At 38.8% G+C, this 16922-nt stretch overlaps 1 protein-coding gene and 1 non-coding gene across 2 annotated transcripts in view; one reads left to right on the top strand and one right to left on the bottom strand.

Annotated features, from left to right (window-relative positions):
- The window catches only part of NDC1 (NDC1 transmembrane nucleoporin), a 50922-nt gene that overhangs the window by 23406 nt on the left and 10594 nt on the right, over positions 1-16922 (bottom strand). Inside the window, exons 6-10 of the mRNA XM_036255479.1 lie at positions 11593-11701; positions 8728-8779; positions 6345-6480; positions 4621-4713; positions 2545-2626 (exon numbers count right to left, since the gene is read on the bottom strand). Coding sequence (XP_036111372.1) covers positions 2545-2626; positions 4621-4713; positions 6345-6480; positions 8728-8779; positions 11593-11701 — 472 coding nt within the window. The remainder of the gene's footprint in view (positions 1-2544; positions 2627-4620; positions 4714-6344; positions 6481-8727; positions 8780-11592; positions 11702-16922) is intronic.
- On the top strand, positions 6977-7169 carry LOC118627450. The gene has a single exon (XR_004959186.1). It is a non-coding gene; the product is annotated as a U2 spliceosomal RNA (small nuclear RNA).

Raw genomic sequence — 16922 nt, 5'->3', positions numbered from 1 at the left:
GGAGATCGAAATACCAACTTTTAAAATGTAGATAATTGTACAGTCCCTCAAATGAGGAGAAAAATCAATTAGAAATGCTACATTACACTTTGCATTGAGCCCAGCTTTCTCAATTAAGCTACTATTTATACACATGCCATCTAATGCACAGCAGGAGTTCAATAAATATCTGGATGCAATAATTTTCCCAAAAGTCTACAAGCAGCTCTGGCCAGTTTGGTCAGCAGTTAGAGCATCATCCCACGGACCAATGAGTCCAGGGTTCGATTCTGGTCAAGGGCACATACATCGGTTGCGGTTTGTCCCCGGCCCAGGTCGGGTTGTGCAGGAGGCCACCAGTTGATGTGTCTCTCTCACGTCAATGTTTCTCTCTTTCTCTCTCTCCCTCCCACTCTATCTGAAGATATTTGAAAAAATATCCTCGGGTAAGAATTAATAAATAAAAATAAAAAACCAAAAGTCACCCTGGCCAGTTTGGCTCAGCAGTTAGAGTGCTGGCCTGTGGATCAGTGAGTCCCAGGTTCGGTTCCCGCTAAGGACAAGTATCTCAGTTGCAGTTTGTCCCTGGCCCCGGTTGGGGTCATGTGGGTGGCAACCACTTGGTGTATCTCTCTCACATTGATGATTCTCTCTCTCTCTTCCTCCTGCTCTATCTGAAGATAAATGCAAAAATGTCCTTGGGTGAGGATAAAAAAAAAATAGTTAAAAAAAAAAAGTCTACAACAAAAAGTTGCTGTTTTACCATTTAAAAAAAAAACCTCATACTGATCACTAAAATAAAGCCAAACACTAGAGTATGGTTTGAATACAAATGCCCAGGATTACTTTACTAGCAGTACTGAACAGACTCAAGACTAAAACAACAAACACTAACATGTTTAATGAGATACATACCATGGCCCCTGATGACCTGTAAATTGTTGTGCCTGACCCACTGTGTTTCCTTATACTTTCATTTGTATAACTGTCCCTATTTGCTATTATATTCATAGGAGTTACAAATTATTTGATAATAATCATACTTTATAGACGATGAGTTTGAATACCTGATTATTTAACTTAAACTACTATGACCCACACTCTTATTCTCTTCTCATTATCTTTTGATTTTCTAAGACTTTTATCTCCTAGGGCTGTCAAGTAAAATCAACTGTGCTTCATTATGTGTTGAGCATAGCAGGAATCCACTGAAAATTGGTTTCCCCATCCTGGGTGCCAAATAACCATTTTTCTTTATTTAGATCCTTCCTTAAACATTTCCCCTTTACAACTCAAGAGGAACACCACTTCACTTACAAATAAAATACTCCATCAAGCCCTAGCCAGTTTGGCTCAGCGGTTAGAGCGCTGGCCTGCAGTCTGGAGAGACATGGGTTTGGTTCCTGCTAAGGGCACGTACCTCGGTTGCAGTTTGTCCCCGGCCCTGGTTGGGTTGTACGGGTGGCAACCACTCGATGTGTCCCTTTCACGTCAATGTTTCTCTCTCTCTCTCTCTCCCACTCTATCTGAACAAAATATCAAAAAACGTCCTCAGGTGAGGATTAAAAAAAAAAAAAATACTCCATCAACAGGCCCCAGAATGTTTTGTACAGCTGTAACTCAGGACCATTAGGGAACTACGTAATGGTCCAGTTGAATTTTAGTATGTCCTAGAATGAAAGTCCTCTGGCGGGGAAAATGCCACTGTTAGTTTAATTGAGTATCTGGTGAAAATATTTAATGCATAGGAAATTCCTGAGTGAACCTAAGTCTGATAGAAAAGTATTGCTACAGTTATACACCCCAACATCAACTCTGGAATTTTCATGTTACTAAAAGGAAAAAGTGGCTTCAATCATTTATATTTTTATATAACTCAATGTTACTTCCATGTAACATTTATCTATACAGAAGATTTATTTCACAATCTGGGAATTGGCAAGCTTGGCAAAATAATGGAGGGCTGATTAAAGAGAAGATAAAAGCTACCCGGTTCTCTGTTCCCCAATGGTGGCTGGGGCTGGAATGTTTCCCTTTTCCCTAGAAATAAGGCAGAGCACTGGTACAATTAGTCCTGAAGAGGTTGACAAGTAAGTGTCATCAACAGCATCTTTGGGTCACCATCAAATCTTCTCCTTTCTATTTTTTTTCTTTTAAAGAATAGTTTATTGATTTTCAGAGAGAGAAGGGAGAAGAGAGAAATATTGAGGTGGAAGCAAAACATCAATCAGCTGCCTCTGCTATGCCCCCTACTGGGGATCAAGCCCAAAACCCAGGCATGTGCCCTGACCAGAAATAGAACCAGCAACCTTGTTAACCTAAGTCATAGTTTCTTCAAGTTAAGGGAATGAGGGGGCTGAAGGAAACAATATAAAAGTTTAAAAATACCTTTCCTGATGACATTAAGTTCTAACCACAACACACTTTGTTGTAAGATTTCAATCATAACTTCATTTAATGGGCTCACCCATGTGTGACATTAAATATACCTATCTCACCAAAAACTTTAAATGGAATACTTTCTGCACACACATGTCTAGTCAGATCTATTATTTTTAGCATTACCTGGCTGGCTAAGACTAAAAACTTCTTGTCTTCGTGAAGGAGAATATTGAGAAAGCAACATTAGGTCCTGCAAGGCCAAATACTAAAAGGGGAAAAAAAATACACAGTTTAAATTTTTAATATTTATATAAAATCTTATTTATGAATTAGGCGCAGTGAGATACATCTAAGGAGAAATTAGCTGAAATATTACATAAAGAAAATAATATTTAACCTTCCTTTTAGATTTCCAGAACTTTCCTGCCTCTACCCTCTGTAGGCTACCCCTCCCTTTGTAGAGGTTCCAGCTACAAAGAATATAGAACTCTGTGTTCTTCCCCATGTCTATGTTGAGAAATTTAAACATCACTTCCTCCTGGAACTTTCCCTAGTCTCCCCAACACTAACATACACTCATACAGTCCTCAACTGTGTCACTTAACATAATTTATTGTAACTGCATGTTTACTTGTCTCATCTGGTTCTACCACCAATGTGTGAGGTAGGAACAAAGTCTTGCTTGCACCCACATTCAAAGTCAGTGTCTAGCACACTGCAGACATGCAATGCCTGTGGTACTTTTTTACCAAAAATCTTCATTTTGTTCCCTGGCAAACTGCTTCACTCACCATTCAAGAAACCATCTCTTCTGTGAAGCTTTCTTACATTGGTCCCAAGCAGAGTAAGTTGTTCCCACTATACTTACCCTAGTCAATTTTCATCATTTTGTGCATCTGCCTTTCCCATTAGGCTGTGCTATTATTTTATTCATCATTATACCCTAAGTAACTAGAAGTGACTGGCACCTGCCCAGTAAATAAACATCAGTTAAATGAATGACAGGTATTTTTGTTTATCTATTAAATTAGTCATAATCAATACTGAAAAGTAACCAGAGCGTCCTCAATGGTTAATTTTCTTATTGGTTTATAACTTTTCCAGAATGCAATAAAATCTATGGATTCTAACTATTTCAATTCTTTTTTAATTATTATGACCTCTTAACAGGATCACATATATTGCAGATCTACTTTAAAATTTCAAAATATAGCCCAGTTGGTGTGGCTCAGTGGATTGAGCATTGTCCATGGTAGGTCCCGGTTCAATTCCTAGTCAAGGCACAAGCCTGGGTTGGGTTGCAGGCTCCATCCCCTGTGGGGGAGGTGCAGGAGGCAGCCAATGGATGTGTCTCTCTCACATCGATGTTTCTTTCTCTCCCTTCCTCTTTTTAAAAAATAAAAACATTTTTAAAACAATAAAATTTCAAAGTATAATTTAAATCAAATTTATTTTCACTTAGTTTGATTGGTAAGTATATTGCAACTTCTTAAACTTTTGATTACAATTTGTTTTGAGAGCATTATCATTATTCGTATCTTAAGAGAGTTCACTGAATGTAAACACACTACCAAGTAACTACCCTTAATCATAATGGCCAAAAATACTACATGAGTGAAAATACATACTGATCTAAATGATTTTAAAAAATCAACAGTGTGCCCTGGCCAGTTTGGCTCAGCGGTTAGAGCGGCAGCCTGCAGTCTAGAGAGACCCGGGTTCGGTTCCCACTAAGGGCGCGTACATTGTTTGCAGCTTTTCCCTGGCCCTGGTTGGTCGTGCGAGTGGCAGCCACTCGATGTGTCCCTTTCATGTCGATGTTTTTCTCTCTCTCTCTCTCTCTTCTTCTCACTCAACCTGAACAAAAAATGAAAAATGTCCTCGGGTAAGGATGAAAAAAAAAGGGAATAAAAAATCAACAGTGATTTGTTTTGCTACCATGAGGAGTTTGTGAAAAGCTAATGCAATCATTGTATTTCATGCTTGGAAATATTTTTATATCTATTCTGAATACAGAATTAGCTTACCTTGTATACATAAACTGTAATATACACTTTTTCATTTGAGTCACTTGGAAAGAAAATTGAAAAAGTAAACAGCATTCAATGTAGCATGTAAGTGATTTTTATATAACAGTATTAAAATATTCTAGGCCTTCAAAAAATATATCTAAGTACCTAAATATACTAAAGATTAAGTCCTTCCAAAAGATAAGTTAGAGATGACTGTATAAAGATACAAAATACACAGTTCTGGTACCTTTATGATGAGGGGTGGATTGCTGTTTAAAACTTTCGGGAGGCATTCATCTGACTCTTCTGTAAATGGTGGCTGAACAGGGAACAGATGAGCCTATCAAACATAATCAAAAGGACTATAAAAATGAGTATTTTTATAACTTTATTACATTCAGGTAGCACTAATTGAAATTCATTATAAAACGAGATAATACAACCAAATTAACATTTTTAGTGTTCCTTGCAAAAACAGACTGCATTAAAGTTACTAACACAAACATACCACTTTCTAAAATGTTTTATGAGATCTCTGGCTTCCAATAATGGAAACAAATTTTAGAAACAAAGGTTCTTTGAAGCCACTAAAGAATATAAACCTACAGAGATGGTTAAATGAAACAGAAACACTCATTTTCCAAGTTAAATACTTGGATGATAAAGACAATTTAAATGCCATTCATTTAAAAACATTTCTTGCCTAGCCAGTATAGCACAGTGGTTGAGCATCAACCCAAGCACCAAAAGGTTGCTGGTTCAATTCACAGCCAGGGCACATGCCCAGGTTGTGGGCCCAATCTCCAGTGGGGGACATGCAGGAGGCGGCCAATCGATATTCTCTCTCATCAATGTTTCTATCTCTCTTTCCCTCTCCCTTCCTCTTTCTCTAAGTCAATAAAAAGGAAAAAAAAAAAGGCCCTGGCCGGTTTGGCTCAGCGGTTGGAGTGTTGACCTGCGGACCAGAGAGTCTCAGGTTCGGCCCCCGCTAAGGGCACATACCAAAAAAAAAAAGAAAAAATTAAAAACATTTCTTCAGCCCGGGCTGGGTGGTTTGATTGGTTGAAACACTATCTCATACACCAAGAGGGGTACAATTCCCGGTCAGGGCACATATGGGATTCTACCGATAGATGTTTCCCTTTCTCTCTCCCTTCCTCTCTCTCTCTCTAAAAATCAATAAAAATATATCCTCAATTAAGAAAAACAACAACAACAACAAAATATATATATATATGTGTGTATATATATAAATGTTTCTTCAATATAAGTTTTTAAGGTTTAATTCAAAGAACATATTTTATTGTCTTATATTTAAATATTTTAATAGCATCTATATCAATAGCACCTAAAATATTTTAAAATTCAGGCCCTGGCTGGTTTTGCTCAGCAGATAGAGCGATGGCCTGCAGACCAGAAAGTCCCAGGTTCAGTTCCCATAACGGCACGTACCTCGGTTGCAGTTTATTCCTGGCCCCAGTTGGGGTCGTGTGGGTGGCAACCAGTCGATGTGTCTCTCTCACATCGATGTTTCTCTCTCTCTCTTCCCCCTCTCTCCCTCCAGCTCTATCTGAAGATAAATGCAAAAATGTCCTCAGGTGAGGATTAAATAAATAAATAAATAAAATATTTTAAGATTCAGGCCCATCTAATATGTACTCAACAGAGAAATTAACATTTTCAGAAAAGAATTAGATTGTAGATAAAGCATAGAAAATAGATACCACTGGAAGCCCATTCAGTTTAGTTTCCAACAATTAAGAGTACCAACACTGTTCCTCATTAAAAAATAAATTTAAAAAAGTTAATGATGGTTAATAAATGATACACCCTTAATGAAGTCTCAGAAAAGAGACCAAAACCCATTTTACCAAAATGGGTTTGGGCATACAACATGCTGATCAGTGCTCTACTAAAATAAATATGTGTACTCCAAAATACAAACGTAATAACAGAAAACTCAGTACCAACCTCTGTGGCATAGATTTTGAAGAGTATCCATGAGACGTACCAAGTCATCAGGAGAAAGACGCCACATAACCAAACATGGTAGAGTAATGAGAGATTCAAGAGGCCACTCACAGTATCAAGAGGCCTATGAAGTTGCCTATGAAAGCAGAAATTAGTATTTAATCCTATGGGAAAAAAACAATCTAAGCATTTAATAGACTTGGGGTTCAACACTGAGAAAAAATAATTCCTATTTGTAAATAATAATGGTAATAGACTCCTCTCATTTTGTACACTATAGGTTTCTTTCCTTAATTATTATAAGGGCGGCCTAATACTTTCTAACAAAGAACATAAAGGAAGCCTAAAGGGAAGAGTAGACCTAAACTGGCACTCAGTTTCTTGTGTTTAAAATCTTCACTGCCATTTACTATGGAGGAAGAATAAGCCAAGCCTATAAGCCAAACCCTAGCGGTTGGGTAAAATTTTATTATTGTTGCTTTGTAGTTTGATACTTAAAAATTATTCAACATAACTAGTACCTCTCCTGGACCACATTTCAGCTTTATTTGTATACCTTATAAACCATTTAACAGTAGTTAAAAGCAAACAGTACTAAAAATAACAATTTTTACTTTTAAAATAATCTAAGAATCACTTCTTGGCCTTTTGACTAAGATCAAGCATAGTACCTGTTCTTATCAATTTAATATCTGAACATCCTATACCAAAGGACAACATATTACATGGATTTCAGAAACAGGGAGGTAGATGGAATAGGAGCTTTCTACATCCAATCTGTGCACCAACCCAGTATTGCAGTACTTCCGGGACGGTGCACCCCTTCAGGGAATTAAGAGGAAAAAAAAAAAAGTAAACTCTATTAGAAAGCTAAATAAAATGAATGCTATCTTAACCAAAACCTTGAATAAATCAATTAGCAAAGTCATCACAACACTATAATCACACATGGAGCAACTGTAAAAATAGGATTTGAACCTTTTACTGTGCCATTTATAAGTATTGTGATAACATAAATCTCTTGACCCATGCCACTCCCAGTTTGCCATTTAAAGGAGGCATAATCTCTTTATTCTACCTCTTAGAGCTATTATGAGATTTAAAACACCTTATGTTAGGAGAGCTCGGCATAGTCCTTGATATTCACTGGTATGGTGGGCACAGTAAATGGAGTTATTTTCAGCTTTTAAGTAAACATTTACTGAGGACCTGGCATACTTTAGGGACAGAACACCAGGCACATGTAAACAAAACATTTTTTTAAGCGACAGAAGGAAAAAAGTATTATGTTAACTTTCTACTGAATATCATTATTATTTTTCTCTTTCCATTTAACCCAGTTTAAAATCTGGGCTAACGTAATAAATGACCTATGCATTTCGGTTCACATCTAGCAATTAAACAGAAGACAAACTAAACTTTACCCAGGAACTTTTAAAGTTAGGATTGAAAGCTACCCTGTAGAAACCATATCTCATAAATAACCATATATGCCAATATTCCTACTCCCAAAAACTGATACCAGTGAAGGCCATATATAACACAAAAAGTCTCACAGTAGAATAGTAGTAATTAAAAGAATAAACTCTAACAAAAAATTTTACATTTATCTGCAAAATAAAGACTAAAGCTTTATTTATGTGCAAAGTGCATGGGGAAAACAACTAGAAAATACACCTGATTGCCATTTATGACCTTTAACTGGTCACATGACCCTCCTCAATTTTGGTTTCCTAGTAGGCAAAATTAGAATAATGTCACAACATTATGGTTGTCTAGCACAACATAGCATAGAATAATTATTGAGGAAAAAAGCAAAAAAGAGGCATATCATACAACTCAAGAAGTCTACTTTCATATAATATAAAAGCTGTATCTAACAAGAAATTAATTGCTGCTTACTTCTGGGGACAGTAACTGAATGACTGGAGACAGGGGCAAAAGGAATCTTCTTTATCACATACCCTTTTGGAATTTTAGACTATGTCAACTATGTGTGTGCAAAAACAAATACAATTCTTAAAATTTTTTTTTTATCCTCACCCGAGAACAGTTTTCCATTTTTTGTTCAGATAGAGTGGGAGGGAGGGAGATGAAGAGAGAGAGAGAGAGGGGGGGGGGGGGGCGGAGGGGGACACATCGAGTGGCTGCCTCCCGCACGGCCCTGGCTGGGTCAGGGCCGGAGACAAACTGCACCGAGGTACATGCCCTTAGCAGGAACCGAACCCGGGCCTCTCTGGACCGCAGGCCAACACTCTAACTGCTGAGCCAAGCTGGCCAGGGCCAATTCTTAAAATTCTTAAAGGCTAAACCAATTAAAAACACGTAGAAAGAAGCAAACAACCAAAAAAGTTAAAATTAAGACTTTTCAGGGAGCACTTACTCATCTATCTGAAGATCCATAGCAGTGCTAATCCAAGCTTTGGGGATATAGCCTGAGAGGAAAAAATACAAAGCTATGAACATAAACTGTTATAAAAGCAGACCTTAATCATGCTTTGAAATATGAGGTTGATTAGATAGCCAAGCAGACATCAAGATCCCAGTCTAAATGCTAGATTGTTTGATTAGGAATGGGCAAGAAAAAAGAATAATTTCTAAATACAGGCAGTCCTTGCTTTGCAGTTTCAATATGCACATATTTCAAATCCCATAGTTTAGCTACTAACATCAGTTCTCCAATATCATAATTCAAATTTCAGTTATCACAGCATATTAACTGTGAGCAACTCAATATAGTACTTCTAGCTTTTCAGTACGCAAATCAGTATGTACGTAACAGATGCAAACCATGATCTATGACCAATCACATCTCTTCTTTCATAGTCTATTGATGATTGGTCATTCACATCAGTTATTCAGTTTAGGCACAGACAACAAAGTATGTCATTGTGTTGCCTCCTTGTCTCCCATGGTAAATCCACATAACATTTACAAAAATGAGTAACTGAAAGAGGAAACTGGCCAAAAAAGATCAAACTACAACAAAAAAAAGAAAAGTGGTAGCACTGGAAATACAATTTAAAAAAAATAAAAGAGCCCTGGCCGGTTTCGCTCAGCAGTAAGAGCATCGGCCCACAGACAAGAGTCCCGGGTTCGGTTCCCGCTAGCGGCACATACCTTGGTTGAAGTTTGTCCCAGGTCCTGTTGGGGTCGTGTGGGTGGCAGCCACTCAAAGTGTCTCTTTCACATTGATGTTTCTCTCCCTCCCTCCCTAGCTTTCGCTCTATCTGAAGATAAATGCAAAAAAAAATGTCCTCGGGTGAGGATAAAAGAAATGAAAAAAATAGCTGACCATGGAAATGCTGACATGGCTGCTATGTCAGCCCAACATACAACTACTGGCATACCTTGGTAATACTGCAGTATTCCAGAGCAATGCAATAAAGCAAATCGTAATCTTTTGGCTAGCGGAGTGTCTTACCTTTAATTTGTTTTTGTTTTTTGTTTTTTAAATCCTCACCCAAGTATATTTTTTCCATCTATCCTCAGATAAAGTGGGAGGGAGGGAGAGAGAAACATCGATGTGAGAGAGACACATCAACTGGTTGCCTCTGCAGGGCCGGGGACTAAACTGCAACCGAGGTACATGCCCTTGACCAGAACTGAACCCAAGATTCTTTGGTCCACGGGCTGACGCTCCAACCAGTGAGCCAAACTGGCCAGGGCTTACCTTTAACTTGTAAAAATGCAACATCTGTGAAGTGCAATAAAGTGAAGCACAGTCAAACAAAGTATGTCTGTATGGGAGAACAGCCAGGCTGATTACAGTATGTTAATAAAACAAAATATTAACATTAGAATGACAATTTTAAAAACTATGTAAAAAAATGGATTATATAAACTACAACTGAAAAATGTAGACAACAAAATGGCCCTGGCCAGTTTAGCTCAGCGGTTAAAGTATCAGCCCGAGGACCAGAGAGTCTCGGGTTCGGTTCCCACTAGGAGCATGTACCTCCTTTGCAGTTTGCCCCAGCCCCGGTTGGGGTCGTGTAGGTGGTAACCACTCAATGTGTCTCTCTCACATCAACATTTCTCTCTCTCTCTTTCTCCCTCTTTCCCTCCCGCTCTATCTGAAGATAAATGCAAAAAACGTCCTTGGGTGAGGATTTAAAAAAAAAAAAAAAAAAGGCCTATACACAGTGAGAACAATTTTGTAAAATTGTATCTATAGAAAAAAATAGAATCAGAAAAATTATAGTCTGAAAATAGTATTAGGGAATGTTGGATTTTTTTTTAAATCCTCACGATGGTATTTTTCCATTTATTTTTATGTTTTTTTTTTAATCCTCAGCCGAGGACACTTTTGCATTCATCCTCAGACAGAGCAAAAGGGAGAGAGGGAGGAAGAGAGAGAAACATCGATGTGAGAGAGACACGTCAACTGGCTGTCACCCACACAACCCCAACTGTGGCTGGAGATAAACTGCAACCAAGGTACGTGCCCTTAGCAGGAATGGAACCCCGGTCTCTCTGGACCATCGGCCAATGCTCCAACTGCTGAGCCAAACCAGCCAGGGCTTCCATTGATTTTTAAGACAGAGTGGCAAGGAAGGAGGGAGAGAGAAATACAGATGTGAGAGAGACACTTCAATTAGTTGCCTCCCACACATGCCTGAATAAGGATTGAACCTGCAACCCAGGTACATGCCCTTTACCAGGAATGGAATCTGAGACCCTTCAGCACATGGGCTAATGTTCTAACCACTGAGAACCAGGGCTATCTTAACAGTTTTTAACTGGGCATACACTGTATGTGCCTGGTTGTGCAACAGATCTTCAGAACTTTTCATCTTTCAAAACTGAAACTCTATACCCACTGAATAACATTTCCCCACTTCTCCCTCGTTTAAGCCCCTGGCAACCATCATATCCTACTTTTAGTTTCTAAAAGTCTGACTACTCTACACACCTCATATAAATGAAATCATACAGTATTTGTGTTTTTTTTTTACTGGCTTACTTCACGTAGTATAATGTCCTCAAGATTCATCCATGTTGTTATGGGACAGGATTTCCTTCTTTTTTTAAGCTTGAATAATAGTTTGTTGTATGTATATACCACATTTTTTTAAACAATATTTTCCCTTAACTGAATACTCTGACAATCTAAACAATGAATCAGCAGAGCTAATCACATACACACAAATATAGGAAACACAAAAACAATCAAGAATGACTTTGTCACTAACATTTTCTGAACTATGAGCTAACACATACACTATCAAAAAGCATAAATTCTTACCAAGAAAATAATACACAATGCAGAAATTTCTAACCAGGAACAGTGATTCCATACAGCTGTGCTGAACTAATGAGAGCAAAGATCTCCTAAAGCGCAAAAACTTGTATTGCTGTGGAAAAAGAAAAACAGAATCAAGTAACACACCCAAACAGAGGTCCTACTTCATTCTAAAGCAAGCACATAACTATAATAGTCCACACATAAACTATAATCATTGCAAAGTTCATCCTAGAAGCAAAATATCAACTATTTCTGATTTTATATCAATGTTATCATTGACTTAATATCAGAAATGAGTCCGGCTCGTGTGGCTCAGTGGATTAAGCATCATCCCATGGACTGAGATATCCAGGTTCAATTCCCGGTCAGGGCACATGCCCAGTTGCAGGTTCAATCCCAGTAGGGGGCATGCAGGAGGCAGCCAACTGATGTTTCTCTCTCTCTCCCCCTTCCTTTTGCTCTAAAATAATCAATAAAAACATATTTAAGCCCAGCCAGTGTGGCTCAGTGGCTGAGCATTGACCCATGCACCAAGAGGTCGCTGGTTCAATTCCCCATCAGGGCACATGCCCAGGCTGTGGGCCAAATCTCCAGTGGGGAGCATGCAGATGGCAGCCAATCGATGTTCTCTCTCATCGGTGTTTCTATCTCTCTCCCTCTCCCTTCCTCTCTAAAAAATCAATAAAGAAAATAAATTTGAAAAAAAAATTGCACCCTGGCCGGTTTGGCTCAGCGGTTAGAGCGTTGGCCTGTGGTCCAGAGAGACCGGGGTTTGGTTCCCGCTAAGGGCACGTACCTCGGTTGCAGTTTGTCCCCAGCCCTGGTTGGGTCGTGCGGGTAGCAGCCACTCAATGTGTCCCTTTCACGTTGATGTTTCTCTCTCTCCCTCCCGCTCTAGCTGATCAAAAAATGGAAAAGATGTCCTTAAGTGAAAATTTTTTTAAAAAAGGAAAAATGTCCTCAGGTGAGGATAAAAAAATTAATTAATTAATAAAAAAATATTTGCCCTGGCCAGTTTGGCTCAGCAGTTAGATCATCAGCCTATGGACCAGAGAGTCCAGGATTTGGTTCCCACCAAGGGCACGTACCTCAGTTGCAGTTTGTCTCTGCCCCAGTTGGGGTCGTGTGGGTGGCAGCCAGTCAATGTGACTCCCTCACACCAATGTTTCTCTCTCTCTCTTCCTCCTGCTCTGTCTGAAGATAAACGCAAAAATGTCCTCAGATGAGGATAAAAAAAATATATATATATATATATTTTAAAAGATCAAAAATAAGAAAATTAACAATATCAAGCTCTACTTAAAATAAGGACTACGGAGATAAAGAAAGTAAAATATAATAGCAGCTAACAATCTTTGGGCACTTACCATGTACCAGGTACTATTCTAATCACTTTACATACATTAATTCATTTAAACCTTACAAGAATCCTATGAAGGAGGTTCTATTATTGTCCTCAATTTGCAGATGAGAAAACCAAGGAGGAACAGAGAGTTAAGTAACTTAATCAATATTACCAACTAGCAAAAAGGAAATTCTGAGATTTTTAATCCAGGTAGGCTGGCTTCAGAGCCTGCAGTCTTAAAGATAATGTATATATACTGCCTCTACACTAAATTTTTTTAAATGTTATTTTCAGAACAATAGGAGGCAGTGAAAACGACACTAGCCGAGGAATCAGAAGACCTGAGTTCTAGCACCCTCCCCTTTCTGTACAACATGTAGCAAGAAGGCTAGACCAGCTAAGTAGTTCCTTAGTGGGTACTTCCATTCTGTCAATCTAAGAGAAAGGAATCAAGTATAAAAAAATATCAACTTTTCCTGAAAAACCTGTATTTCTTATGAAACAAGAGTTGTTTGCCCCTCTCCAATATCTTGGCAGTAAAATACCAATGAAAAAATACTTTAAAATTGTCGGGAAAAACCTAAGGAAACCTAATGAGCAAAAGATGGTCTTCCCAAATTCTGGTCTTCTTTTGTGCTTATTATAATATTTGGGCTGATCCTTCTTTAAGAAATTTCAGAAGCTACAGAACAGTAAAATTTATAGTACTTAGGTAGAAGTTATATCTTCATACCATGTCTGCTGATTCCTACAGCATCTTACAAAAAGCAGCCCATGTAAAGTATTACTTGGTCATTAACTGTACAACTTCAAGTACATTGGCTTATTCAAACACTTTTTTCCAAGTACAAGATGTATAATTGCACTATTCTGTGCAGCCCGTGGGGGTTAGCACCTTTCCCCTCAAACCACCCCCCAATAAAACCAGCATAGTTTCTGGGCTACCCCTACTGCAGCTCTCACTTTAACCATTACTTCCAGGCTGCAGAGAGGCTAGGGAAGCAGGTCAACATTTCAGTAGATACGCAAAGAATAATATTCACTCTTCTTGCTCCCAAATTGAAGTGTTTTTCAATTCCCTATTGGGTGGGTTTCTTCTGTGGTCTGGCTATGAGCTACTTTTACTGAATATTTATTATGTGCCAGGCTCTATTGATCTTATTTAATACTTTTACAGAATGGTTGGCCTAGAGCTTGCCAAGCCCTGTCTTGGTGTGCAACCATTTCTTTGTCCTCTATTCCATGCTAATGTTCCACTTTTCCCTGCATGTCTATCCTTAAGAATTTTGTAAGGGCAATGAAACTGTTTTTTAGTAATGAAGGCAAATTTAAAGAAAAAGCCCTGGCCAGTTTGGCTCAGTGGTTTGGGCATCGGCCTGAGGACCAGAGAGTCCCGGGTTCGGTTCCCGCTAAGGACACGTACTTCTGTTGCAAGTTTGTCCCTGGCCCTGGTTGGGTCGTGTGGGTGGCAACCACTCGATGCATCCCTTTAACGTTGCTGTTTCTCTCTCTCTCCCTCCCTCCCATTCTATCTGAACAAAAATATGGAAAAAAAAAATTTAAAGAAAAATATCTAATGGGCTAATGCAAATTGGTTAAAATTAGATTTTAAAAGATCTAATTTTTAATGTTTACATGAAAAAAATCAAGTTACTGAATAATATGTACAATATAAAACTATTTATGGAAACTCCACCCCACAAAATATATAATGTTATAGATACATATATATGTAAATACACAATATGAGGTTTTAAAGAATATATACTAAATGAGTCACTATCTCTGAGGCTAGGATGGCAACTGGTCAGTGGTCAAAGGAAAATTTCACTTTACGTACAATATTTGAATAGTGTGTAACAAAAATGATACCACTATACTCTTGGGAAGTTGTCTGGCAGGCAACACTAAAAATAAGGATGATAATGATAATAATGGTAATAATAGTAACACTTGTTATTACTTGTATAAAAACATTTTAAGGTCTAAAATTATCTGAACAGCTTAGCTCTTTAAAAAAAAAAAGAAGAAGCCCTGGCCGGTTTGGCTCAGCGGTTAGAGCGTTGGCCTGCGGTCCGGAGAGACCCGGGTTCGGTTCCCGCTAAGGGCACGTACCTCGGTTGCAGTTTGTCCCCGGCCCTGGTTGATTGTGCGGGTGGCGACCACTCGATGTGTCCCTTTCACGTCAAAGTTTCTCTCTCTCTCTCTCTCCCTCTCTCTCCCTCCCACTCTACCTGAACAAAAAATGGAAAAGTGTCCTCGGGTGAGGATGATTAAAAAAAAAAAAAAAAAAAGAAGTAGTAAATGGCTGTAACCATCACATTACTTTTTGGAGCTTCAGAATGGGCCTGATTTCTCACATCAAGCTCGAAACTTCCTGACTATCAATCCTGCTTGCCTTTGCAACTTAAAATGCATAAGGAAAGGTCATACACTGTTGCCATGCTCTTAAGACCAATGAGAAAAAACTAAGCTACAGTATCCTCAATCTCCCTCAGTCTTCTGAGGAGGCCAAACTACCCAGAGAGGCAAATAAAGACAGACAAACTTGATGGGTGAGAAATTATGGTCCCAAGCACAAAAGCCATTATTTCAACTACTACCAAAATCCTACCTTCCTTACTCCACTGCACCCACTCAGAAAAAACCCTGCACCAACCATCGCCCTTCTAGAGAACAGCACCCAACTGGGCAGACCAAATACCACTGTACACTCATGGCTCAAGAGACAACCCCAAAATTTGGCCAGATACTGAACGGCCAAATGCTAAAAGTCAACATCCTGTCAAAGTTGAACCTGAAGCCAAAGCTGAGTATTACCACCAGAGAATAAACCTCTTAGATATAAGAATAAATCTAAAATTTTATCAAAAGAAATAACAAAAAACTTTAGTAGTCAAGTTTTACAAACGTGACATTACATGGTAGAAACAATAATTTATTAGCACTATCAATTATTGAACTGCTTCTATGTTCACATCATTGCACATCTATGATGTTAAATAAATGGTCACTTTTAAATGAGGCCCATAGAGAAGCAACAAACTTTATGGTATCTCCTTTGTCTCTTATACTTTCTTTTCTACATTCTTTATATTCTTAATTATGTTTGGATCAAAGATAATTTACCATGGATATTTCTGTACAGAATTTTGGAGTTTTTCTCCTTGTGAAACTTTGAGGTGGCAAAGCTGACACTCTACTTTTAATTCATCTTCACGAGATATGAAGAATTTCTCAACAGGAATCTTTCCTTCATACGCTCACAGACTGCAGGGAGATAAGGGCAGATCCTTTTCTTTTTTTTTTTAAATCCTCACCGGAGGACATTTTTCCATTTTTTGTTCAGGTAGAGTGGGAGGGAGAGAGAGGAACAGAGAGAGAGAGAGAGAGAAACATTGATGCGAAAGGAACACATCGAGTGGCTGCCACCCGCACAACCGACCAGGGCCGGGGACAAACTGCAACCGAGGTACGCGCCCTTAGCGGGAACCGAACCCGGGTCTCTCAGGACTGCAGGCCGAAGCTCTAACCGCTGAGCCAAACCGGCCAGGGCCAGATCCTTTTCTGTGAGCACTATTTCCTTGATCTATATGCATTTTCATCAGACTGTTCTCATGGATGCAACAAGCATGTTCAAAGTTTAGTTAAACCCAGAGTATCCTAATCCACCACACTCTCAAACTTCATACTTTCACGACACATGACTTATCTATACATCCCTCCTTCCTCAACAGACTGGGTTATAGTGGGAAGAGGCTGGTTCTAATATTTTTGCTCAAAGCCCAGTCCTCACCTGCCAGAGTGGGAATGAAGCAAATAACACCACAGTCAGGAAATCGTGGGAACAGGCCAGGAAGAACCTTGATGCCACAGTGAGAAGTCTCAAGTGATTTCCCTCTTACCTGCCAGAGGAGGTAGTTCTGAGTTCCAGAGATAGCTCCTACCCAATTAGTAGGCTTTTAAAAACCTAACTGAAAGATAG

Source organism: Molossus molossus, unplaced genomic scaffold, assembly GCF_014108415.1.
Source record: "Molossus molossus isolate mMolMol1 unplaced genomic scaffold, mMolMol1.p scaffold_m16_p_12, whole genome shotgun sequence".
NCBI lineage: Eukaryota > Metazoa > Chordata > Mammalia > Chiroptera > Molossidae > Molossus > Molossus molossus.
The sequence above is the reverse complement of the archived record's forward strand: the minus strand, read 5'-3'. Positions and strand labels throughout refer to the sequence as shown.